Source organism: Sphaerodactylus townsendi, linkage group LG13 (genome assembly GCF_021028975.2).
Source record: "Sphaerodactylus townsendi isolate TG3544 linkage group LG13, MPM_Stown_v2.3, whole genome shotgun sequence".
NCBI classification, from domain to species: Eukaryota; Metazoa; Chordata; class Lepidosauria; order Squamata; family Sphaerodactylidae; genus Sphaerodactylus; species Sphaerodactylus townsendi.
Window position 1 is genome coordinate 12,292,256 of NC_059437.1, and position 25,382 is coordinate 12,317,637.

At 43.1% G+C, this 25,382-nt stretch overlaps 1 protein-coding gene across 3 annotated transcripts in view; it reads left to right on the forward strand.

The window, feature by feature from the left end:
- The window catches only part of DACH2 (dachshund family transcription factor 2), a 433,391-nt gene that overhangs the window by 355,778 nt on the left and 52,231 nt on the right, over positions 1-25,382 (forward strand). For 2 of the 3 annotated variants that reach the window (XM_048514020.1, XM_048514022.1), the window contains one exon: positions 832-967. In XM_048514020.1, the coding sequence (XP_048369977.1) occupies positions 832-967 (136 nt within the window). Of the gene's footprint in view, positions 1-831; positions 968-8,346; positions 8,428-25,382 lie in introns of all 3 variants that reach the window. The other variant, XM_048514021.1, reaches the window with a different exon arrangement.

Below are 25,382 nucleotides of genomic sequence, written 5' to 3' on the forward strand. Positions count from 1 at the left end.
GGATTTGTAGTCCATGAACATCTGGAGAGCCGCAGGTTGCAGACCCTGGTTCTAGTAGCATTTTCTCCTGACGTTTCGCCTGCATCTGAGGCTGGCATCTTCTGAAGATGCCAGCCACAGATGCAGGTGAAACGTCAGGAGAAAATGCTACTAGAACACGGCCATAAAGCCCAGAAACCACACAACACTCCAGTGATTCCTGCCGTGAAAGCCTTCGACAATACATTAAACTATTTCTTCCTCCCTCTGCTCTGGAGGAAGAGGAGTTGTCACATGTCGCTGCCATCAGTATACATGCCCAGGTGTACTCCAAGATACGAGGGCAGTAGGTAGCCGAATACGGAGTGTCCCCCAAAAGATTGCAGATTATCCCCATCATTATTATAGTTATAATTGGTGAACGGCTGTTACGATTACATATTAAATCAATCATTTGAAAGCTTGATCAAGTAAAAAGTAGCTCCCAGTTCATCAGGCAGATTTTTTAAAAAAATCTTTTTACAAATGTAATTCACGTACTCACAAAAATCATGGGTGACGGGCATTTGATCCAAAAAGGCACAGAGAAAGGTACGCCTCTTCTGAAATGGCATTCTCTACAATACCGGCATACATCAGCTGAAAACAAAGGAACTGTCATTTTTACTCATATGCACATTAATACATATTGAATCAGTTTGTGAATGTGTTAATCTCCTAAATTTTTCTTCATTGTTCCATTGTCCTAACTAGTACTACTTTGTCAAGGCTACACAGAACTCTTGGCATTCTAAAGCAGACACTTTAAGTTGCTCAAAGATTATTTAATAGTTGGTGTGCTTCTTTTTGAAGGAGAGGATTCAGGACAGCCCTTCGCCTGCCCCATCTGTGGAAGAGAGTCAAAGACCCGGGAGCCATGCCTCTTCACATCAGAGCAGTAGCGTTTCCAGTTCTCCGTCCCAGCTTGACAACACACCCGACAGAATCGGTTGGTACTATTGGTTGGTTATTCTCATTCCATTGAATTTTGAAGAAAGTCATGACAAGTGGGAGAGGCTGTGATAAGACACAGGTTTCGCATGCAGAAAGTCCTGGGTTAAGTCCCTGGCACCTCTAGTTACAGGATCTCAGGCATCAGGGGTAGGCAGGGGTGTACCACCCAGGGGGATATACAGGGTCAAATGTCCCCGGGTTGCGGCCATTTAGTCACGTGGGGGGTGGAAAATCCCCCCTGGGTCCAAATACTGACTTCAAGACCTGGTGCAAAAAAAGTTGTTTGGCTGCCCATACGTGGGGGGACGGGGACTCAGATTTTGCACCGAGCTACATTTTCCTTAAATACGCCTCTGGGTGTAAGAAAATACTTTTCTTTACCTATTACTCTGAAAGGTGACTGCTGATCAGAGTGGACAGTACTGAAAAGATCGACCAGCTCAGTGTAAATCCACTTCATATCTTTATAGTCTGTCTCAGAAAAAGATGTTAGTAGGGTTGTATATTCCTCCGGCACAGAACTCAACATGGCAGACCTTCTTTGTGGTAGAATGCTCCGCCTGGGACCTAGTGCCTACCTAGCCCTGCTCCCCCCGCACCCATTGGAAAGCAAAAATACATTTTGGCATTTTGTTCTTGTATCAAAGTACCTGAGCACAAAATAAATGGAAAGAGAAATTAAATGAGTACGAAATAAACTGTTAATTCTTAAATATTTTCATGTCTGGTTAAACCCTGAAGAACACAGAATATAGATTTTTTTAAATGGAAGGAAATATTGTGAAAATACTCTTAGTCCCTGCATTTGCTTGTATACCTTCTGATTTTAAAGCATTTCCAATGATAGATATGTGTTTGATTCAAGGATTTTTTTAAAAGCAAATTAATATGTTGACTTCAGTTAATGTCTTCTGTAATTCCTTAAATTAATTCACAGTGTTTTAGAGCCACCAGAATTTGTATTCTGGACCAGAGGATCCAGAACTTTGGTGGTTCGATATAGATAAGGTCTCTGAGACAAAGTTATTTACGTAGAGAGCCAGCGTGGTGTAGCGGTTAAGAGCAGGTGAATCTGGAGAACCGGGTTTGATTCCCCATTCCTCCACCTGAATGGCAGAGGCTTATCTGGCGAACCAGATGTGTTTCTGCACTCCTGCATTCCTGCTGGGTGACCTTGGGCTAGTCACAGTTCTTTAGCCATGCTGGCAGGGGCTGATGGGAATTGTAGTCCATAACATCTGGAGTGCCAAAGGTTCGCCACCACGGCCATAAGGTGTCTGCTGTGGGGAGAGGAAGGGAAAGGAGCTTGTAGCCCACCTTGAGTCTCCTTACAGGAGAGAAAGGTGGTGTATAAATCCAAACTCCTCTTCTCTTCTACTCTTCTTCTTCTAGATATGCCAAGGAAAGTGCTTGAAGATGATTTTGGTGGTACTGGGATTTTTATTTCCTGCTGTTTTAGAGATATTGTTGTATTTTCTTTAGTCGGGAGAGGCCTAAATTAATATTGCAACAATTGTAATATTGGGGGAAATTCCAGAGGGAGAAAGACAGATAAGAAATTGAATAAACATATACAGATAGAAGCCTCCACCCTGAGCATTCATTTTAGTTTGCATGTGCCTAATGGAGGGGAGTGAAAAGCCTGCTTTTCTAGCACTTGATTGGCAAGTTACATTGACCACATAATTATGTGACCAGAGACCTGAGAATCACATTTGAAAAAATGTAACTCTTTGATGCTTGCATGCACTCATCTGTTGATGTTAGCATGCAGTTTCCAGAGGTTTTGAAGCCATACAAAAACCTGCAGGAGCGGGGCAAGTTGGGGAAAAAACTGAGAAATGTTGAAGGAAATTGAAAAATATCTTTTTTAAACCTAAAGTTTAAAGTTACTTTATTGTATTAACCTAAAGTTACTTTATTGTATTAACAGTATAATGTGCAGCATTTATAACTTAGAATATAAAATTTTACTATTCAGCAGATTTATGGAATTCAGGCTCTGACCTGGATGGACCAGACTAGTCCAATTTTACCAGATCTAAGAAGCTAACTTGGATTGGCCCTGGTTAGTACTTGGATGGGAAGGCAACAAGGAAGTCTACTGTTAGAATAGGATATTTAATTTATATACCGCCCTCCCCTGGAGGGCTCAGGGCGGTGTACAACATAATAGGAATAACAATATGATAATACAAAACCATAAGGCTACATATAAAGACAATATCAATTTCAGTGGATCCACAAATTAACAATTCAAGATCAAAATAATACTATCCGGTTAACAGCTCAGAGCAAGTTAAACAACTTATGATAACATCCCCAACATTAATATAGCATTTCACAACTTTAATATAACATTGCATAACAGTAACAATATGATAATTACATAATAACAGTAACATAGTATATCAAATGAAATAACAATAACGCAGTAACAACAGCAAGATAACATAACAATATCCCCGCTACAATTCCACAACAACCCAGCCTACAATAAACCTCACTTCATAACAATTAAATACAGAGGCAGGCAATAGCAAAACACATCTCAACATCTCTTGCTTTGAAAGCCCTACAAAATTGCCGTAAATTGGCTATGATGGCACTTCCACTTTTTAAACAAAAATTTTATTGTATCATTTGAATTTTAGAGTTTATAGTAATTTTCTTCTTCATACATTTTCAAACAATACTTTTCCCTCTTTTCTCCCTCCCCCCATTGCTTCTTCTTCATAGTTTTGTTACACAAACAGCAGTAAGTTCATTCTCTGTAGCCTCGTGAGCTTCTTTCATCCAGTCCACGTATATTATCCATATCTTCAAAATTTCATTCTGTTGTGATGGCTCTTCCACACATTTTCTTTCTGCCCGAATTTAGATAGCCCAGGATAGCCAGGTCTTGTTAGTTACTGGAAATAAAGCAGGGTTAGTCCTGGTGAGTTGTTTGGATGGGAGTCCACACAGGAATACCAGAGTCACTATACAGGGGCAGGCAGTGACAAACTACCTCTGAATGTGTCTTGTCTTGAGAACCCTATGGGGGTGCCATGTCAGTTGCAACTTGATGGCAGAAAAAAAGTGGAAATGTGGAAGTTTAAAGGCTTTTGATCTCTATAAACAAAATTGTGAATCTGGCCAATACTAGGCAGAGAGCTATATGTACTCTGCTGCACTCTATACTGCCTAACCTGAGGTTGCCAACCTCCAGGTGGGGCCAGGAAATGTCCCTGCATTACAGGTGATTTCCAAATGACAGGGATCAAGTCTGGAGAAAAACTACTACTATGGAGTTTTTTGATGGCATTATACCCTGCCCTCTTCAGGCACATCTGAAATTTTTTAAATAAAGTTTTTATTATTAATAACAAAAGAATGTATAAAGAAAAATACATAAATATGAAACAGACATGTTAACAAAATATTGACAAAGTTACATACACCTATAGTTACATACATAAACTTATATATATTCCACCCTAACCCTAACCCTTCGACACCACACACCCATACACCCACATAAAAAAAAAGACAGGGGGAAAAAAAACTACAAAGAAAAATATATATGTGAGCAGACTTCCAAAAGTCTCTATTTGTATTTTTTCCTTAAGCTTATATGTGATTCTAACTATTACAACACTGTTTTCTGGATATATTGAATCCATTTTTCCCATTGTAATTGATAATTATGATCTAGCTTATAATCGGCTTCATCTACTATTTTTGCAAGTTTTGCCAATTCTAATACTTTAATTTGCCATTCAAATTTGGATGGATTATGATTAGATTTCCAATATTTCGCCCATACAATTCTAGCTGCAACTGTTAGATATTCTATGATAGTGATCTGAAAATTTTCAGGTGTTTCCCAACCTGGAGTTGGCAAAGCCAAATCTTAGTTCTTGCAATTTAAAAGGTAAAAAGAAGAAGAAGCAAAACTGGAAAATACAGAACAATTTTTAGTAAATAAAAAAGTATATTATTTGGACAAAGTGTCAAATAGTCCCAATAGAACGAGCAGCATATTGGGATATCGAGCACAACTGTATAATGTTGACAGCACTGAATTTTTCAGTACTATATAATCATCAAGTGCACTATAGTATATTAACTAGCGGCAGGATTAGTATTAATATATTTTCAAAGATTAAATAACATAATTGAAAACTGTGTTGTATATGTCTACAGTATTGTACAGGAATTATTTAATGCTGTAATTTGTCTGACGTAAACATCTTCGTATTGAAATATCCCAAATGAGCAGCATCTCAAAGAGCATTTTACCCACCCCAAAAGAGAGAATATTGCAGCGTTTTTCAGAATTCCCTAAAAATTTCCAGTTTTTGAATTGAAAAGTAGTTCTCAGGCAAACAGAGCCTTCGTATTCCTAAATTTTAACAGTTTTTCCAGGCTTTCACATCTCTAAGTAGGTGACAAATTGCAGTCAAAGCATGTTCCCAACTGCCTAAAAATAAATGTTTTAAGTTTTAAAAAGCATGTGATGGCAGGCATTCATCAAAACCTAATGTGAAATAGGCATTTTTTTTCTTTAAAGAATGGGGTTCGGAATTTCCTTTTTGTTCTCTCTAATCTGTTAAGTGCGGAGAGCGTAATGTTTTAATCAGCCAAAAGGAAAATAATAGTAAGCGATCCAAAGAGCCTAAAAGCAACCACATCTGACTAGTTCTGCAAGTGCTCAGTTAAAGAATTACTTTTTCAAAGGCACTTATTATTGTCTTTGAACTGTCATCCATCAGTTTGGGCTGTTAACATCTAGCTGTCTATATTTCTCTATTATCTGAGAAGAATTACAGATAATTACCAATTCTTTAAATCCTCTGATCTATTAAAAGCATTTCTCATCCAAATGCTTCCAATGAATCACTCTTCTTAATTAGTTAACGTGAACATTTCAGAGGCAATTGCTCTCAGTTCATTTTCTGTTTCTCTTCTCTTCCTGACTTGCTTTGCCTCATACAGGCAAGTATATTTGCCCTTTCTGTAGGATTTGGTACTTTTGTTCTCTAACATGCTGGTCCCTTGAGAGTGGGCGAAGGATATCAACATATAATTCAAAGCTGAATTTGATGAGAAGTGGAAATTGTATTTTTATATGTTGCTGAATCAATTACTTAAATTAATAATAATACTAATGGAGATTTAAATTGGATTCAGAGGAACCATATGAATATGTTAATATTAATATGCTAGTAATTAAGTGTATAAGTAATTGTTTATTTGATGTATGCCAATAGGTATTATTTGAATAGCAGGATATAGGGCAAAATAAGCAAGATGGAAGGCTCTCTCTTAAATTTGTATCGCATTTATAATTCATTGAACATTCAGATCCATTTTATTGTTATTTTGTTTGTTTATGGTTGATGGTTTTTTCTACTGTTTTCTATTTTTGTGTGTGTTTTTGCATGGGTTAAAATTAATTTTTTAAAAATCTTTTAAAAACATACAATACAAAGCCATCATTTTATTCCAGCTTGGATTTCTTTGAAGGTAGGATTGATGTGGTTAGTGTGTGGAACATCAGAAACAGCTATTTTGAAAAAACAACCTTGAATAGTCGTTTCTGGAAATGTGACTTTGGCCGATTACCCTTTTGGCAGCTGCCACACGCTGGCAGGTAGAGCACGTCAGGGAAAGAAATCTTGTCCCAATGTGCTTCCTTCCGGCAGCGCGCCAAGAGATGAGGTACATTGGGGCAAGATTTGTTGTCCCAGTGCACTTCCTCTTGCCCCGCCTGTGCTTTTCACTTTCTCTGCAGAAAGCGAGGGCACTTCTGACGCGACTTTTGCACCAACGTGGGACAAAGGTGGGGCAGAACTGGCTGTGGGTAGTCGGCCTCTGATTGATCTGTTGGATGTGCATTGTTTCATCCTTGTGAATGGATGCTTTTTTAGACAAAGAGGATGTAGTCTTAAGCTCTTCTCCTGAAAATATGGCCACAAGTTATCTCAGACATTGCAGTACATGTACGAATTGCCGTCCGAGGGTGGGAACCTCCTGGGCGAAGCCCTCTCCCAATAACCACACCACTCTTTTTGCTCGATAAATCAATTGGCCATAGCCATTTTATTAATCAAGCAGAAGCGGGAGGCCTAGCATGGGTCTTGATCTGATCGTGTCTGCATCATGGCGAAGCTCCCACGGGCGGATACCCCATACTGGAGCTTCACTCCGCTCTGGGGCTCTGCCGGGTGGACACTCTTGGCAAGAGGTGTTCTCCATTTGCAGAGGCGGAGCTACAAAGGGACCGGGTGTGTGTGTTGCACCGGGCGCGCGCTGGGGGGGGGGGGGCAGCAAAAAATTCAGGTTTGTTTTTTGTATTTTTAAGTATTTTTCAGTTTTTGGCCTGCACAGGGTGCAGTTTTAGGCTAGCAGCACCAAAATTTCAGGGAGTTTTCAGGGGACTCTCCTGATGATACCACCCAAGTTAGGTGAGGTTTGGTTCAGGGTGTCCAAGGTTATGGACTCCCAAAGGGGGTGACCGCATCCCCCATTGTTTCCAATGGGAGCTAATAGGAGATGGGGGCTACATCTTTGAGAGTCCATAACTTTGGACCCCCTAAACCAAACTTCACCAAACCTGGCTGGTATTATCAGGAGAGTCTCCTAAAGATACCCTGCAGGCCCAAAACTGAAAAAAAAAACACTAAAAAAATACAAAAAACACAAACGAACACTCATATTTTGCACCGGGCTCCATTTTCCCTAGCTACGCCTCTGCCCATTTGCCCTGTTCAGCAGGGCAGTTGCCTCTTGCCGCAGTCGGCCACGCCTAAGGGGAGGAAGAGATAGTTCCCTAGCTCCCTTCCCCTGGCCCTTCCAGATTGTAAATTTCGTTGTGCGTGCACAATGACAATAAAATGCTTATGCTTATGCTTATCAATACCCATGCACCATAATGTAGAGCAATCAAGGACCACAAATGCAACCAATTATGGCAACAGTTATGGAACCCACGTGACTGAGTGTAACTTAGCATTACACATCAAGCCCAATAGGGTGCAAGACCATTTGAAAGTTGTTCATAGCACAATTTCACAATACAAACATGATATTGATGTGCTAAAGGGTAGTGCTATGAATTCTTCCAAATGGTTGTACAACTGGGGCTTTTTGCTTAGTCCCCAGTTATCCTCAACCTCCTGAGTTCCACAACTGCAAAGTTTGTTCTCCTCGGTCATGTGATGTTAAATTATAACCCCCATGTTGCATAATGATGACAAAGTGGCCACAAAGAATGCAGTTGCTCATCTTTGAGTTGCATTCTGTAGAAAGGCATTGTTTTCAGTTTTGGTAGATGTATAGTTCAGTGGCGCTTTTCTCTCTCTCTCTCTTTCTCTAACTTACCTTTAGCGATGCTGTCGAATACTAGAGAAGGTGAACCTGTGGATCAAGAGTCTGGGCCGCACCCGAGAAAACTGTCCAAGGAAAAAGGTAAATTCCTCCTATGCTCCTGCAACGCCAAAAGTATCTCAGAATAAATTAAGTAGTACACCATTCACCATCACAGTGTCTGCTGTGCAATTCATGGTCATTGTCTTGACCAGGGGTGTCAAACTCGCGGCCCTCCAGATGTTCATGAACTACAATTCCCATCAGTCCCTCCCAACATGAGCATTGGCTACACTGGCAAGGGCTGATGGGAATTGTAGTTCATGAACACCTGGAGGGCCGCGAGTTTGACACCTGTGGTCTTGACTGTGCAGGATCACTGTTTCTTCTGATTCGTGCGCCTAGCCTGAAAATCTACGCATTGCCCTTTTCAGAAGAAATGAAGATTCTGCTTACCAAGAAGACCTGGTGTAGCATGTTCATCCTGAGTGTGTGGTCAGATGTAATGCCTGAAAAGTTAGGTCTATCAGCCTAAACTGGTTAATATGTGTATGAAATGAAAGAGCCAAGGGAAACAGAGCCCTGGGCTGGATAAATACCGGTACTTAATTCAGAAATGAATCCACATTTACTTGTTTGCTCTAAGCGAAGGAATGTTTTGCTATCGATAAAAGATGCCTGTTTGTGTCATTCTGTCAGCATAATTTAATGGCCCTCCTTTCTTATTCGTGACAGTGGTGTGTCTTCTGGTGTCTCCAAACCATGACTCACTGGAGAGTTTGCGGTGTTCACCGTGTCACAGTAAAGTAGCTAACAGTTGCCTGCCTAAAAGCAGCACAAAGAGGAGTTTCTGTGATCCCCAGTTTTTTGATGAGCTTGTTTAGGCCTACGAAGCGCTGCAAACAATAGGGCAAAATTATCTAAATCTGGATTCTTGCTTCAACAACTGTGTACATATTAAGCGTGTGTGTGTGGGGGTGGCGGGTTTTTTATTTATTTATTTATTTATCTGTTTGTTTGTTTGTTTGTTTATTTGACCTTCTATACCGCCCCATCCCCGGAGGGCTCTGGGCGGTGTACAACACAGAAGAAAACAATATAGGCAATTAAAACATTTAAAAGCTGCGACAACCGTAAAAAACATATCTAGTAAATATAATAAATTACAATAAAATAATTAGCGTTCAGCAACCTACTACTCTAGTTCCCACCCCTCCCTTAAAGGAACTTGCAAGACAATGGCGTCCAGCGCTCCAATTCTAGAAACTCCCTCTCCCTCCAAAAGGGAGGAATGGCGAGTCTAAGATGACAGTTGGCCCAGATGTCAGGGCCAGAGAAGAGCGGGGGGGGGGCACCTTCAACGGCCGGTTCCTCCAAAGGCCCGGCGGAACAACTCCGTCTTACAGGCCCTGCGGAACTCAGCAAGGTCCCGCAGGGCCCGGACAGTTTCTTAATTCAAAGAAATAATAATAATTGAGTAATTATGTCTGACCTCTATCTTATGGGCAATAGGCTGCCCAGACATTTTTTGCTGCTCGTATTTTATTTGTCTTAAACACTATTTATTTGTCTTAAACCCTATTTAAAACCCTGCCCGTTTGTCTTTACCGAGGCAAAAATAATACTGTTTATTCCTGCAGAGGTTCTTAAAGTTATTATTAAGGTGGTATGTAGTTAACTCAAAAGTATCAAAATTTATTAAGTATGACAAGTCAGCAGTTTACACAAGCATGGCAAACATATGTTTTCACATCTGGTTTGAGTAATATCATCATGATTTAAAAAATGATTTATAGCTCTGCAGGCTATAAAATGCCAGCTTTGCTGTAAGTTGGAATTTTTCAGACATTGAGCAAATTATGGAAAGCAGGTATTTGGACCGGGAGGGCAGTCGGTGACCTACACTCTAATGTGATTTAGGCCGCAATCCTGTGCCACCGAACTTAGCTTGCAAGTAACATGCATAGGATCAGGCTGTGTAAAATGTCAGCATTCTATAAGAAAAGGGCAATAAATTACCACTGTAAAACACAACATGTTGTATAGCCATGGTATGTCTCTGTTAACTACACTTGTTAACTACATATACATTTCTGTTTTCTGTATATTCATTAGCTACTAGTATTGTGCTGTGTAAGCATGAAATTTTTGCTGTTTTATAACTGTGAGTGGATCAACATATTTCCAGCATAAAACCCAACCATTATTTTATTGGGGCACCTCTGCGCCCGAAGCATTCAGCGTGTATGGTGTGTTCTTGTTCCATCTGAACACAGAGAGCAGAGGGCAAAGGGGAGGATATCTCCTAGGTCACACTTTGAAGATATCTCCTAGGTCACACTTTGTTTTTCAACAGGGACTCTGGGACTCACAAGATTTACCCTGATACATTTGTTTGTACTTTGCTTGCAAAATGGTGGACTCAGAGACCATTTGCCTTTACTGGACTAATCAAAGGAAACACTTCTTCACGCAACGTGTGATTGTTGTTTCGAATATGCTGCCACAGGAGGTGGTGATGGCCACTAACCTGGATAGCTTTAAAAGGGGCTTGGACAGATTTATGGAAGAGAAGTCGATCTATGGCTACCAATCTTGATCCTCTTTGATCTGAGATTGCAAATGCCTTAACAGTCCAGGTGCTCAGGAGCAGTAGCAGCAGCAGAAGGCCCTTGCTTTCACATCCTGCATGTGAGCTCCCAATGGCACCTGGTGGGCCACTGCGAGTAGCAGAGAGCTGGACTAGATGGACTCTGGTCTGATCCAGCTGGCTTAATAAAATAAATAAATAAATAAAATGCCTTTTCCTCACCCTTTGCTTGAAAGCGCTCCTCCTTCTGTGCTCCCATCTGCCTAGGTTGCCCAGCACTGGCAGAGCATGGATGGTGACAGTCACAGCAGCAGCACACCCAGCTGCACACACTTCCCTGTGCCACTGAGGAAAGGGCATTCCGTCAGAAGGAGTCATGAGCAGGCAGGAGAAGGGTGCACAGGCCGATGGAGGGCATGTAGGAGGGGGGAGGAAGGGAGGTGTGAGGGGGAGGAACAAGAGCACCTTCCCTGGAAGTGGAGATAGGACCCGGGGTGGGGGGGTGGGGGTGCGAGCACTCTATGCCCAAAGCCCGTCAAACCCTGGAACTGACTCTGGTAGCAACTGTGCTTGTCATAATTCTCAGTTTAGAAAGCAGGTAAAAGCTGTAAAGGTAGTCCCATGTTTGCGTCCTGCTCGGGTCCTGCTCGGGTGAACTGAGCTGGACAAAGGCAAATATATAGCCACTCGCACCCCCACCCCCACTCCGTGACATCAGGGCGACATAGGCCAGCCCACACATGCGCAGTGGGCTGGCCAAGCCTCGCGAGCCCAAGCCAGGTCTTGCAAAGCAAGAAGTGGGGAGGGGATGAGGCAGCTGTGTTTTTGCCTGTCCCTTCCCCAGCAGCAGTGGCAGCCACGGTGAGTCACGGCCACTCCTTTCTCAGTTTAGAAAGCAGGTTAAAGTTGTAAAGGTAGTCCCATGTGCAAGCACCGGATCATTACTGACTCATGGGCTAATGTCACATCACAATACTTACTGTGTTTACAGCGTGGTTGTCCTTGCCGTCCCCAGTCATCTGCGCTTTACCCCAGCGAGCTGGGTACTCATTTTACGAGCCTCAGAAGGAAGGAAGGCTGAGCCCACCTTAATTCTTTACACTTATATCCCACCAAATCTCCCACAGGACTCAGGGCGGCTCACAATAAAAGCATACCAAACAACCCATACAATAAATATAATAAATAGTATAAAAGTAAACATTGAAAACATGATAAATAATATTAGCTCGAAAACAGACTAGAAAGCAGATGACATAAAAGAAGCCTAACGGGGGGACATAAAAACGGATGCACGTGCAACATCCTGACAAGGACCAGAAATGATCTTTAAAGAAAGGGGTGCCTGCCTTGCCCGGCAGAAAAGGCCTGGCGGAACAACTCTGTTTTACAGAGTTGTTTTACGGAGTCTGTCTCAACTCTGTGAGACAGACTCTGCAGGGCCTGGACGTCACCAGGGAGAGCGTTTCACCAGGCCAGGGCCAGCCGAACATCCCTGGGACCCGGGACCACCAACAAGTTCCCCTCCGCAGACCAGAGGGGTCCTCAAGGGCAATGTGGGGAGAGGCGGTCTCACAGATATGGAGTATCAAACTCAGGTTGAGAGCAGAGCTTTGACTGCAGTGTTGCGGCTTACCGCTCTGCACCCCAGGGCTCCTTAGAGTGCAGGCGTTAGCCACAAACTTTGTGACCGACAGGTCAGAATTTCACAATATAACTTCACAACATGTAGCCAATCAGAATTTCATAATATGAGGCCACTTCGTATACCAGTGATGGCGAACCTATGGCACGGGTGCCAGAGGTGGCACTCGGAGCCCTCTCTGTGAGCACACACAGTTTGTCATGTCATGTGAGGGGCGGAAAATCACCCCCCACACACACACACACATCTAGGCTGGTCTGGGCCACTGAGCACGACATGGGAGGACTCGGCTGGCGGGCCTGGGGCCTGTGCTCAGAGTGGCTGCTTGCCCGAGGGGGGGGGGTGCAGAGGAGGCAGAGATGCTAGAGAGGCGCAGAGTAGTGCGCAAGGGACTTGCTGGAGGCTAGAGCAGGCTGGCCCCTGCTCGAGCAGGTGGGATGGAGGAAGAGGGAGCCAACCTTTTTTTCTGAACCAAAACCTCAGCATTCAGGTTAAATTGCTGGGTTGGCACTTTGCGATAAATCAGTGGGGGTTGGGTTGCAATTTGGGCACTCGGTCTCAAAAAGGTTCGCCATCACTGTCATATACTGATAGGAACTCTAGTACAGTTCTCCTCCTGTACTGGGTGGCACTAGGATGGGGCAAATTGCTAGAAAATCTGTTCAAAGTGGACGAAACTGAGATTCTAACCTTGCAACAAATGTTGAATTTTTGTGGTTTGGATCCCCAGTTATAACCAACTCCCCCTTCCGTCTGCTAGTCTTCTCTGCCACGTTTGATGAAATTCAGGAGGATCTCCTAATAGCAGCTTCCTGGCAAGCACAAGAGAGGTTGCTGAGGGAAAGAGTCGGCACTGCCCGGTCTGAGCAGTACTCTACTTGTGGTTTGTCAGTTTCAGGCCTTTGACATTCAGGCTCAGCTACGGCAGTCTGAGGTAACAAACAAGCCCATTATGGACACTTGATGATGCAGAATTAGCAGCAGACTGTTCTATTCGGGGAAAGCAGGCAAAAAAGTCAAACGTTACCCATGTACAAGGTTTACCCTTTCTTGAAATTGATACGAGAGGCAGGCATTAAGTCTTCAGGCGTGGTTTAGGGTTACGCCTGTTACAATGCAGGATACCTTGTTAGCAGAATTGCCATGACCTGCACGCTGAACTTGAAAACCGCTAAGAGTGGGAAAACGAAAGGAGACTCGGACCGCAGCCAGCCCTGATCACCGTATCAGGGAAATTAGGTATCACGTTGCCTTGCGGAGCAGAGTGTTGCCCCTGTAGATTGTCTTATCCTTCTAAATATTTTGTGCTGTTCTTCTGCTTGTGGGGTAAACGGAATTGGTTTAGCATGTATCTGTTTAACTTATTCCACTGTACATTGACAAACGTGTTGTCTCTGAGCCACTTATCATGTATACTTTGGTCCTCAAGTAAGGGTTATTCAAAGCTGCGCCCCCAAGTTTCTCTCTCTACCACCATTCACAAGTACTCATACCAGAATTTTTTCTGACCAAAAGTAAGGAAGGCGGGAGAGGAGAAGGCCTATGACGTTTAGGTTGTTTTTAGCATTTCTTTTATTGTTATTTAAAATAGTTATTACCTTCCTTCTCCTGAGCATCTCAGAACCTAAGGTATCCCTTTCCTTTTCTGTTTTTTTTTAATAACTATTTATTTTACCAAAACAGCTGCACAAAAGAACCTAGTTTCCACTTTCCCCACTCCATAGAACTCTATCAATGTTCTTTTTTAACATGTATAGTGAACCTGTGATTGGAACTTTGCAGCCGAACCTACCTCACAGGGTGCCTCCCTGAGCTCCTTGAAGGATAGGGTGGGGTAACAGTGTGGTATATAATAGATAAAGGGTGGTTGTTTCCTGGTTCATCTGAACGGCTCCCAGCTTGAGTGATGGCCAGACTGGGGAAATAGCTTCAGACAGCTCCTAAGAACAGGAGCATCTGTGTACTGGAAAAGGGGAGGGCCCACAAAGAGGTATGGACAGGAAGGGCATTCAGAATGGGGAATTATTTCAGATATTGGATTGAATCCAGACTATGTTTTCTGCTCACACAAGGGTCTTCCGTCAGTGAAGACAACTTCCTTCTTTCTCCTGCTCCTGCCGCTATTCGAAATTTTGCTCCTAAGGGACAAGGGCACCTCAGGAACGGCCTGAGAGGCACATTTGGTGGTCTGCAACAGGAAGAAGGAATTGGTAGAAATTACCTCACTCCTAAAAACAAAACAAAATTTAGTCTTGAGCCATCCCACTGATTTGAAATATCAAGCTGAATCTGTGGTTGGTACATGTTTAGCTCATTAACAAGCACTGGAAGTGTGATAATAGCATTTCTAAGTATTAAACTCTATTCATTCCTTCCATATGGATGACTGCGAGGCATCGGTAACCTGCTGTATTCCTGCAGCTCAAGGTTGATGAACAAAACTGACTTTAGCATCTTTAAACATCTTCATATCCAACTTGGAGAGTTATTGTTCAACAGAGAGAAGGGAGGGACCAATTTAGAATCTGGCAGGAGCTAACCCAACCTTGTAGCATCTAGCGGGGGTCCCTGGTTTCAATCACCGCTCTGCCACTGCATATTCCTGGGCCTGTAACTGTCTCCCAGCCTTATCTGCCTCATAGGTCTGTTGTGAGGCCAAAATGAAGGAGTGGATAATTTTGTATGCTGCCCTGACTTCTGTCAAGGAAAGCCAGGATAAAAACGTGACAGTGTTATGTGAGCAATGAGGATGGGAGTGATCAGTACAAAAATAGAGAGAAAAACTAATCAAAGATGTAAAAATAGCAGAATATATAAACGGGTAAATAAAGGCTGCCTTTACAACCTGTGAGGCAACTGACATTATTCAGTTTCTTTTTTTATGTAACCAAATTAGCAGATGGGGGAGAGGATTAGACATAACATACAACCATTTCTGATAGAAGCTGGTAAAACTGAATGTGCTTAGAGAACACAGTTTAAAAAATGTATAAAATAGATGGCAGGTTTGGCTTTGAAAGGAGGCAGCATCTTTTGTTCGCCGCGCAGCGTGCCAAGACCGATGGATTTCGACTGCTAACAGTTGGCCTGTTTTCTGAGTTATCACATAACAGTGTTCGTTGCTGGAAGTATGATCCAAAAATCATTTAGAAGGGCCGTATCCCTTTCCATTTCCCTACAAAGACAGCATTCGATTGAGTGACATTATTATTCTGTCAGGGGTAAGCGTTCTCTGCTTCTACCCCTTCTGGAATTATTCTCAATCATTCACATATACAGAATCCCTCTCTCCACCGTTCGTTTTGAAGTTTTTTATTTTCACAGCATCCTGCTTTCTAATTCTGCTTTCAACTGTTCTGGCATCTGTTATGGTTGTTTTGAGAAAACTTTGGAAATTGTTTCAGGGGGTGCTGGTAATAACAGACAATCTTTCCAATGGACTGTTTTCATTTTTGAGCAAAGGGTGAAAATTAATGAGTTGGAAGATAAGAAAAGATCAGTGGTTTGGCACGGGAACTTAACTGTATATAAATCTCTCTCTCTCTTTTGGTGTTTGTTTTATATGATTCCAGCGCCTACTGAACAGAATGCTGTCCAAAAAGAATCAATCTCAACAGCTACAGTAGAGTACCTTGGCATATGTCTTTTGCTTCCCCAGAGGCAGTCCTGGACTTTATTCCCCGCTCTCCCAAAAAAGAGTAGCACGAAAGTACTTTGCGAATGGCAAGAATTTAGATAACTACCAGATGGAACAGCAAACTAACATATCTAGCTTGAATGTCCCATCAGTGTGTAAATAAGAGGAAATAAAGATGCTGACAGAGTTGGTATTTGAAGAGAGAGGCTGAGAGCCCCATCCGGGGGAGGGGGGGCGAATCTGCCGGTGGAAATGGCGCGGGGCAGCTCTGGTGGATGTACATGCAACTTCTCATGGGTAAGCTCTAATTCCGCCAGCACCACATTTAAATCAGACCAAAGCTAACTTGCGGCAGAGGGGTTGTTGTGGGCACCCACCAGAACGATCTGCCAGTAGGACGTTACGACTGCCATAATATATGTTCCCATTTTGCTCCCACCACATGTCAAGTGGCTGATACTTTTTGTCAAGCAGTCCGACTAGACGTGCTCCTGAGGAAGGTGGAGTTAGTACAGGCCCAGTTCCAAGATGGATGCCCGGCTGAGGGTTTGTGTGCTTGCAGTTCAAATAAGTGAATCCTCCATGATACAAAAAGTTGGGGATCTGTGTGACAAAAATGTCAAGACAGAAAAATCACAGCACGTAGCTGCACGCTATATCGCAGTTTCAAGAAAACCATACAGGAACAAAATAGATGAATTCTCTAATGTGATATATTCATAAATCTTACACCTCTGTATACGTCAGCCGGGATGGCAGTGGTTTAAGTGTATTTGTGTTTGTGAAACTGACACACCATAGTGGTGGTGAAAGTAATTCAGCACAAGTGCTTCTTTTGAGTTGTACCTAGCCATAAAAGAAAACACTTCTTCACGCAACGTGTGATTGGTGTTTGGAATATGCTGCCACAGGAGGTGGTGATGGCCACTAACCTGGATAGCTTTAAAAGGGGCTTGGACAGATTTATGGAGGAGAAGTCAATTTATGGCTACCAATCTTGATCCTCTTTGATCTGAGATTGCAAATGCCTTAACAGTCCAGGTGCTCAGGAGCAACAGCCGCAGAAGGCCATTGCTTTCACATGCTGCATGTGAGCTCCCAATGGCACCTGGTGGGCCACTGCGAGTAGCAGAGAGCTGGACTAGATGGACTCTGGTCTGATCCAGCTGGCTTGTTCTTATGTTCTTATGTTCTTATTCTTGCTGGTGTGTATCGAGTCATAAGATTTATGAATGTATCACATTAGAGAATTCATCTATTTTGTTCCTGTATGGTTTTCTTGAAACTGTAATATAGTATACAGCTACCAGCTGCGAGCCTTATACAATGTAGAGTTTTCAGTCTTGACACTACAGCTGAATAAAGCAGATGTATGCTGCTAGCGTGGACTCTCAACCGTTGCAATCCTAAGAACCCTTTCCCAGGAATAGGCTTCGCTGAATAACATTTCCGAGTAGAACTGTTTAGGATTACTCCCGAAAGTCATTTTCTTTTCCTTTTAGAAGAAGATTTTTTCCCTTCATTAAGCACCACTGGTTGGTCTTTCAAAACTTAGATGACAATAAACCTGATAAGTCCAGCCGTGGTACTCCATAACTAACCTTTAAATGAGAAGTTGCCAAATCGGTCCTCTAACCATTAATTCAGTGCTAAGGAATTTAATTGACCCCAAGACCAAATTATTAAGGGGGTTGCTGAGAAACTGTCACCCTAATTGAGACTTGAACCCATACCCTTTATCTACTGTGCCATTCAAGATGTGATTTAGGGGTTAATTGACTGACTACTATTTCCCTGGCAGCAATTATTCCCTGTAATGGTGCTCAATGCGCATATGGTAGCAATGACCATTTAACGGGCATCTTTTGCTCTTGGCTTTTAGAAACAGTGTCACAAGGATGGCAGTGAAAGGCAGGAGGATATAAATAAAGAGATGCAGGATTGTCTTTCAAGTTTCTCATGGAACCCATCGAGAAAGAAAAGAGGGTACTGATGTAAGATTCACAGATACAATGGAAAATGGGCTGATTTGCATGCAGCCACTCCAGTAATTCATCTTTAAAAACAAGTCTGAATCCTCTTGGTCCATAAGTTGGTGGGTTGTGTTTTTTTTTTTTTTTGGGGGGGGGGGGTCCTTGTTTATTTTTAGATGCCTTCGTTAATCAACACAAAGTGTACCGTGGAACTTTTCAACAATGTACGTGTGCCATCAAGTCACATCTGACTTCTGGCATCCCTGGAGGGTTTTCACGGATGGAGACATTCGGAGGTGGTTTGCCATTGCCTGCCTCCAGTGGGCTGAGAGAGTTTGGAGGGAACTGTGATTGGCCCAAGGTCACCCAGCAGGCTTCATGTGGAGGAGTAGGGAATCCAACCCAGTTCTCTCGATTAGAGTTCACTGCTCTTAAGCACTGTAGCCCACCGGCTCTCATTCAGCTAGCACCATTTAAAAATGTCGTCACTAAAAAGCATCTTCCATATGAGCTGAGCCCAACGAGTGTGAGGCACCAACTGAGAAGAAAGACAGCTACCCTGTTTCCCCGATTATAAGACATCCCCTGAAAATAAGACGTAGTAGAGGTTTTGCTGAAGTGCGAAATATAAGGCATCCCCCAAAAGTAAGACGTGGCAAAGTTTTTGTTTGGAAGCATGCCCGACGAACAGAACACAGAAAAATAAGACATCCCCGGAAAATAAGACATAGCGCATCTTTGGGAGCAAAAAATTAATATAAGGCATTGAGACATGGGAAAGGATTACCAACTTATTCATGGGGTGGCAAAAGAGGAGAGAAGGTTTCCCTCCAACAACACTAAAATTCAGAGCTCCCAGCAGAGATTCAGGACAGATGAAAATAAACTCTTCTTCATGAATGAGTAAGTAAATTGTGGAATTCACTGCCAGAGGGCTTTAAAAGGGGACTTCGCAGATTCATGAAAGAGGGATCCATCACCGACTACTAGCCATGATGACTAAAAGGGACCTCCATAATCAGAAGCAGCAAACTGTGAATCCCAGTGGTAGGAGGCAAATTCAGGGGAAGTCCTTTGCTTCTGTGTCCTTTTTGCTGGCCCTCGGAGACAACCGGATGGTTCCTGTGTGAAATGGGGTGCTGGATTAGATGGACCATTGGTCTGATCCAGCAGGGCTCTGCTTATGTTAGAAATGATTATTCCTCACAGGTGGAGGAGGCTGGACTTCACAGAGAATATTTTGGCACGTGTGATAAACAGCCCCATCCAAAGGGAGGGGCCTGAATCCGCCAGTGGGCAAAACTTCTGGTGTGCAGCCTCCATGACCATCCCCAGCATTAGGCTGCAGCGCCAGCATCCCAGCACTCCTGCCACTGACAGCAGCGTAGTGCGTGTGTCCAAGGAGGAGCCAACGTTAGTCAACTTCCTCCTGGCCTTTTCCCGCTGTATGCTGGCGGCTGCCAGTTCAGAGTTAAGCCACCGAAAAGGTGGCATAAGTCTATGGAACCCCATACAGGCATCTTGGTGATGGGGAGGCTTGTTCACTTTGCAAGCCTCCCCACGCCACTGGGAAGCCTCTTGGGGGGCGGGCAGGCGGGCGTGGTCACAGCGCTGTAGCCAGCACCTTGTCCTTGGATTGGGCTGTTATGCTAGTACTATGAACTATGATAAGGTCTGGTAGCTGCAACTGAAGAACATTCTCAACATATTACAAAATATTCCCAAAAGCAGGAGATTAGAAAATACTGCCAAAAAGCAGGAAAGGGGACAGTGATTCCTCCGTACTGCTGCTGGCTGGGAGCTTCCCAGGACTTTGTTACTAACTTCTGTGACATTAAGGTGCCTTCAGGGAGTCATATTGCTTTGTCTATCCAGGGCAGTAATGAATAGTGTTAGATTAGCAGTCTTCCACCTCACCTACTTTCCGGGTCCTTCTATCTGGCCATGCCAGGAATTGAACCTGGGACTTGCTGCACACCAGGCAGATTCCTTACCATTGACCCAGGTTCCTGTGACTATTGAAGACAAAATGGTGCACTAGATAGACCTTTGGTATGAAGGAGCCAGCTATCTCGTGCCTGATGTTGGGGAAGTAAGCTTGAATGGGGCAAAGAGGGACTCTTTAGGGGAGAGCTCGTAGCTTTCTCTCTCACACAATACTAGAACCGGGGGGCATTCATTGAAAATGCTGGGGGGAAGAATTAGGACTCATAAAAGGAAACACTTCTTCACGCAACATGTGATTGGAGTTTGGAATATGCTGCCACAGGAGGTGGTGATGGCCACTAACCTGGATAGTTTTAAAAGGGCCTTGGACAGATTTATGGAAGAGAAGTCAATCCATGGCTACCAATCTTGCTCCTCCTTGATCTCAGATTGCAAATGCCTTAGCAGACCAGGTGCCCAGGAGCAGCAGCAGCAGCAGAAGGCCATTGCTTTCACATCCTGCACGTGAGCTCCCAAAGGCACCTGGTGGGCCATTGCGAGTAGCAGAATGCTGGACTAGATGGACTCTTATGTTCTTATGTTCTCAATGATAGAGCACAAGTTTTGAAGAGAAGAAGAGTTTTGGACTTATACCCCACCGTTCTCTCCTGAAAGGAGACTCAAAGTGGTTTACAAGCTCCTTTTCCCTTCCTCTCCCTACAACAGACACCTTGTGAGGTAGGTGGGGCTGAGAGAGTTTGGAGAGAACTGTGACTGGCCTAAGGTCACCCAGGAGGAATGTAAGAGTGCAGAAAAACATCTGGTTCACGAGATAAGCCTCTGCCACTCAGGTGGAGAAGTGGGTAAACAAACTCAGTTCTCCAAGTTGGCATCCTTCTCTTAACCACCATACCATGTTGGCTCTCGCCATACACAAAGTCTCAGGTTCAGTTCCTGGCACACGTAAGTAAAAGATCTCAGGTAGCAGTAAAAACTCTCCCGGAAGAGCAACAGCCAGTCAGTAGCAAGACAGGTGGGCCAGTTGTCTGACTTGGCACAGAGGAGTTCCAAACGGATGAGGATGCACATTTGTCCATCTGCATCTTTGCGCTGGTAGATCACAGGGCCCGGCTGCTTTTCCCTCCCAAGACATTACGCTGAGCGATGTACCTGGAGCAAGGGTAGACTAGGAGTAGATCAGAAAGGGGAAGATTCCGGGATTATAGGAGGCCTCAAGACGAGGCTTCCATTTTACAGCTCCTTCACAATGGACATGATTCTTGGAACTTTCTTCCCCCTAACATCAGAATTTAGATATGCTTCCTTCAGTCATACATACATAAGCCTTTATTGGCATAGTCAGAAAAAGTTACATAAATCAGGAACAATTGCATGGATACATGATAGATAAAAGGCCCCACAGGGAGCACAACAAATACGTTCTACTGGGAACTCTCAACTATCTCCTTCAGTCCAATACAGCCTCTTCCTGCCTCTCTTACTTACCCCTGGTGTGAGCAAAGCTGGGCAATTCTTCTTCCATTTTTAGCATGGAAGCTGCCCTTCCGGGGACATCATTTCTTGTGCCCTAGGTAATGGCGGATGTCCAAAAACATCAGTATTTGAAGTGAACATCCACAGTGTAGGTGTTTTGTGACATCATCATGCAGTCTGGGAAAGATTTAATCCAATTAGAAAAGTCTTTTGGAAAATCAACTTTAAAAGATCTTTGCAACAGTTGTAACTAAAGGACCTCCCCCCCCTCCCCGCCCTTCCCGGTGTGCCCTTGTGTGGAGATGTACCTTTCTGTCACCCGTTCCGTGGAGAAATAACAGATAGCGATCAATGTGATTATTTCCCGTCCGCAGATCGTTTTTATTTTTACTATGATATTAGCTGGACATATGTTTTGAGAACAAAGATATAAATATGTTTAGCCCTCTGAATATAAGCTCCGTGGAAATGTTATATTACCCACTTGGAAGGGAAACTGTAGGTGACATACCGTTCGGCAACGGGGGCCAGCTTTGCTTACAAATCAGCAGGATGATGAGGCTGCAAAAGTTATATTTTCCCTGCTTTCACCGGCGGAATTTATTAGCTTCTTGGAATTGATTCTGGATGCCTTTCATTTGCCATTGGGCTAAAGTCAGGAGCAAAATGATGATATACCGTGGTTTTGCTCACTCATCTTTTTATTGTCTAACTATTGTTATTGAATAAAAGACATCCAGTATATCTCAAGGAGGAGATGGAGGGAAAGAGAAAAGACTTCATTCCTTTTTTTTTAATTGCCACCTGTTTACTAGAATGCAAGGCTTGGACCCCGTCGCAGTGAGCTTGGAATGGTGGGAGGGAATGGGGAAACGGGTCCCTTTGACATCGAGACGACACGAGGGCCTAGAAAGGGCTGCCAAAACGTCGTGTCGCTTGATTTGCTTGGGAAGAAGGGGCCAGAACAAAGTTAATATCGATGCAGTATATGAAAGTCTTCAAGTTGTTATCTCTGGGAAGATAATGTGAACTCAGCAGTATCATTGCTTTGATCTTTGGTTAAAGTCTTAACAAAACGAGATTGCCATTTGACTGACAACCTTGTCAGAGAATGAATGAAGACTGGCACTCCAATATTGAAAATGCAGCGTTTACAGAACTTTTCGACTCCGAAGTTTTCTCATGACACTGCTTCTTTTGTGGAAGACTGAATTTTCACATTTCCCCCCCCTTAAATAAAATGTATACGTTGCGGGTAGAGCTTGCGATTTTTCGATCCCGGCTGCCAAAGAGCCTTTCCTGACAAACTTGTTTTTTGATGTATCCGTACTAGCGGTGCACCCTAGCAATCTCAGCTTGAAACGCTGGGATTTATTGTTTGGAACAGACACTGCTCGGGCAGTTTTCAAGAGTCAAACCAAATTATGAGTCTGCTCCTCAACTGACCATTGCTTTCCCACCCAGCAGAGCTTTTTTATTATTTGGTATTATTTCAGCTTTTGGGAGAGTTTTGGGGGGAGGTGGTGTTTTTGTTTTTATTTTTAGATCTTTAACCTACCCTGTCACAAGGGCTGAAGATGGATAGCAATCTTTTGTAAAAGCCAGTCTAACAATAGACCCAACCCTCTCGTAAAGCACTGCATAGAAATTCTAGCCAGGGAACTGACCACTACTGCCAAAGATCACCAGTTTGTTGGAAGTCCTGTTACTGTGTTCGGCTCTTGCCTCTTTATCTCAGACAGAGAAAAGACCCATAATCCCAAGATGAAAGGATTTAAGAGCACAGGTGTAGAACTAAGCATTAGTTATCAGAACTCAGAAAAAAATGAATTGGGATTCTAATATGGTGACCTAACGATGATGATGATGATGATGATGATGATGATGATGATGATGATGATGATGATGATGATGATGATGATGATGATGATGATGATTTAAATTTAGTATACCGCCCTATCCCCGAAGGGCTCAGTTTAGGGAGAATTACAATCCTGAAGAAAAGCAACCACCATTAAATTCTTTACGTTTTGATATAATCTTTCAGAAATCAGTTCTACTCAAGCAACTCTGTATTTTGTATTACCTCTTTATCATCTAGGTCTTGTATTTGTGTAACATTCTTCTCCCAAGGAGATCAGAATAGCGGACATGGCCCTCTCTTCCTCCATTTTACTCAGACATTAACCCAAGGTCCCTTCATGCCTGAATGAGGATTCGAATCCAGGCCTCCCCAGCTCTGATCCCTAATCCTAGCTCTCTCTTAAGATGGTGGAATTTGATACAAATGCTTTGCAGGTTTGTTCTTGATTTGAATCTTGGTCTTCTCGGTCTGTCATTGATCTGCTGATACATTCTGTAGATATTTGTGCAAAGCATTTTAGGCTCTATACAAGACATAATAATTAATGGGCCCAATTTATATGTTCCTTGTCCAGCCTTTTTCCTACTTTTTCTCCAAGGAGCTCAAAGCAGTACACATGAGATTGCCATCCTCTTTACAATAACCCTCTGAAGTAGGCTGTAAATATTTCATCAGAGGTACCATAAGCAAGGCAAAGTAAACGTTATCAGGAAAGGCACCATTAATAGTGCCTGCTGTTTCCCTGCCTCAGATCGTGGTGGGAGGGGATACCTTCGAGGTGGTGGCACACATGAATGTCACATATTACTCTGAGATGGTGCCGTTTTGGGGGACAAGATGTCCCCATCTTACAGCAATCATTCTTGGAAGCATAGAAGGCTTTTCGGTTTAGGGAAAAAAAATATGATTTGTGTGGGGACATATAGAGGTTTATAAAACGGGGAGAGAAAATGGACATCTCCTAATAATGCTAGAACTCAGGCTCATCCGGTGAGACTGATGGTCAATTGATTCAGTATTTCTTCACTTGCAAGGTAATTAAACTTTGAAATTTGCTGCCGCTGACCAAAATGGAGGTCGTTCGTACAGGGGGTCCAACAGAAGAGAGGTTCATCAATAATTGCTAGTCAAGATGATTAAATAATGACTCCATGTCACGAGTCAGTAGACCTTTGAATACAAGTGCTAAGAGACCACATAAGTGGAAAGTTTTGGCCTCTGCACCGTGTTTGTTGGCTCTCTAGGGCAACTAGTTGGTTTCTGTGTGATGTAGGATCACTGGATCGCTCAATGGATCACTGATCCATGACACAGGACACTGTCGAGCAAGATACCTCTCATTTTCTTAAGGCTCTCTTTAATGCATGTATTTGGCACCATCTTGGAAGTGCTTCGTCACCCCTACAGCTGGTGGAGAACACATCCAGTGAGGCTCAGGATGCTTGAGGAAGAAGTTGACAGGAAATAAGAATATAGGTTTGTAGCTGACAACATATTGCTTTAGGAGCAGACGTCTGGATCTCCTGTAACAACAAAGGAGCAAGAATTGTGTGTTTATTGTGCAATAAACTCATCATCTGGAAAGGCTTTAAAGGTTGTAAAAGAATATATAGTTTTTTAAGGAAAGTTGAAGCATTTTGGAAGTTTGTCAGGTGTCCCTGGAATGAGATCAGTATGGGCAAAAAAAAATTGCTACCTTTATTACTCTTCCTAGGCAATGTACATGCTCTGCCTACTTACTCAAGACAGTTCCTTGTTCCTCAGTTCATGATTAAAATGCTGTTCTTAAAAAAACCAGGAAATATTCAAACAGGAAATATTTTAAAGAAAAAATCAGGGTGTATTTGTTTTCCCTCCATTCTCTCCACATCTCCAAATGATGCTGAATATGTTTCAGCTCTAACTATGAGTTATAGATACAACTAGAT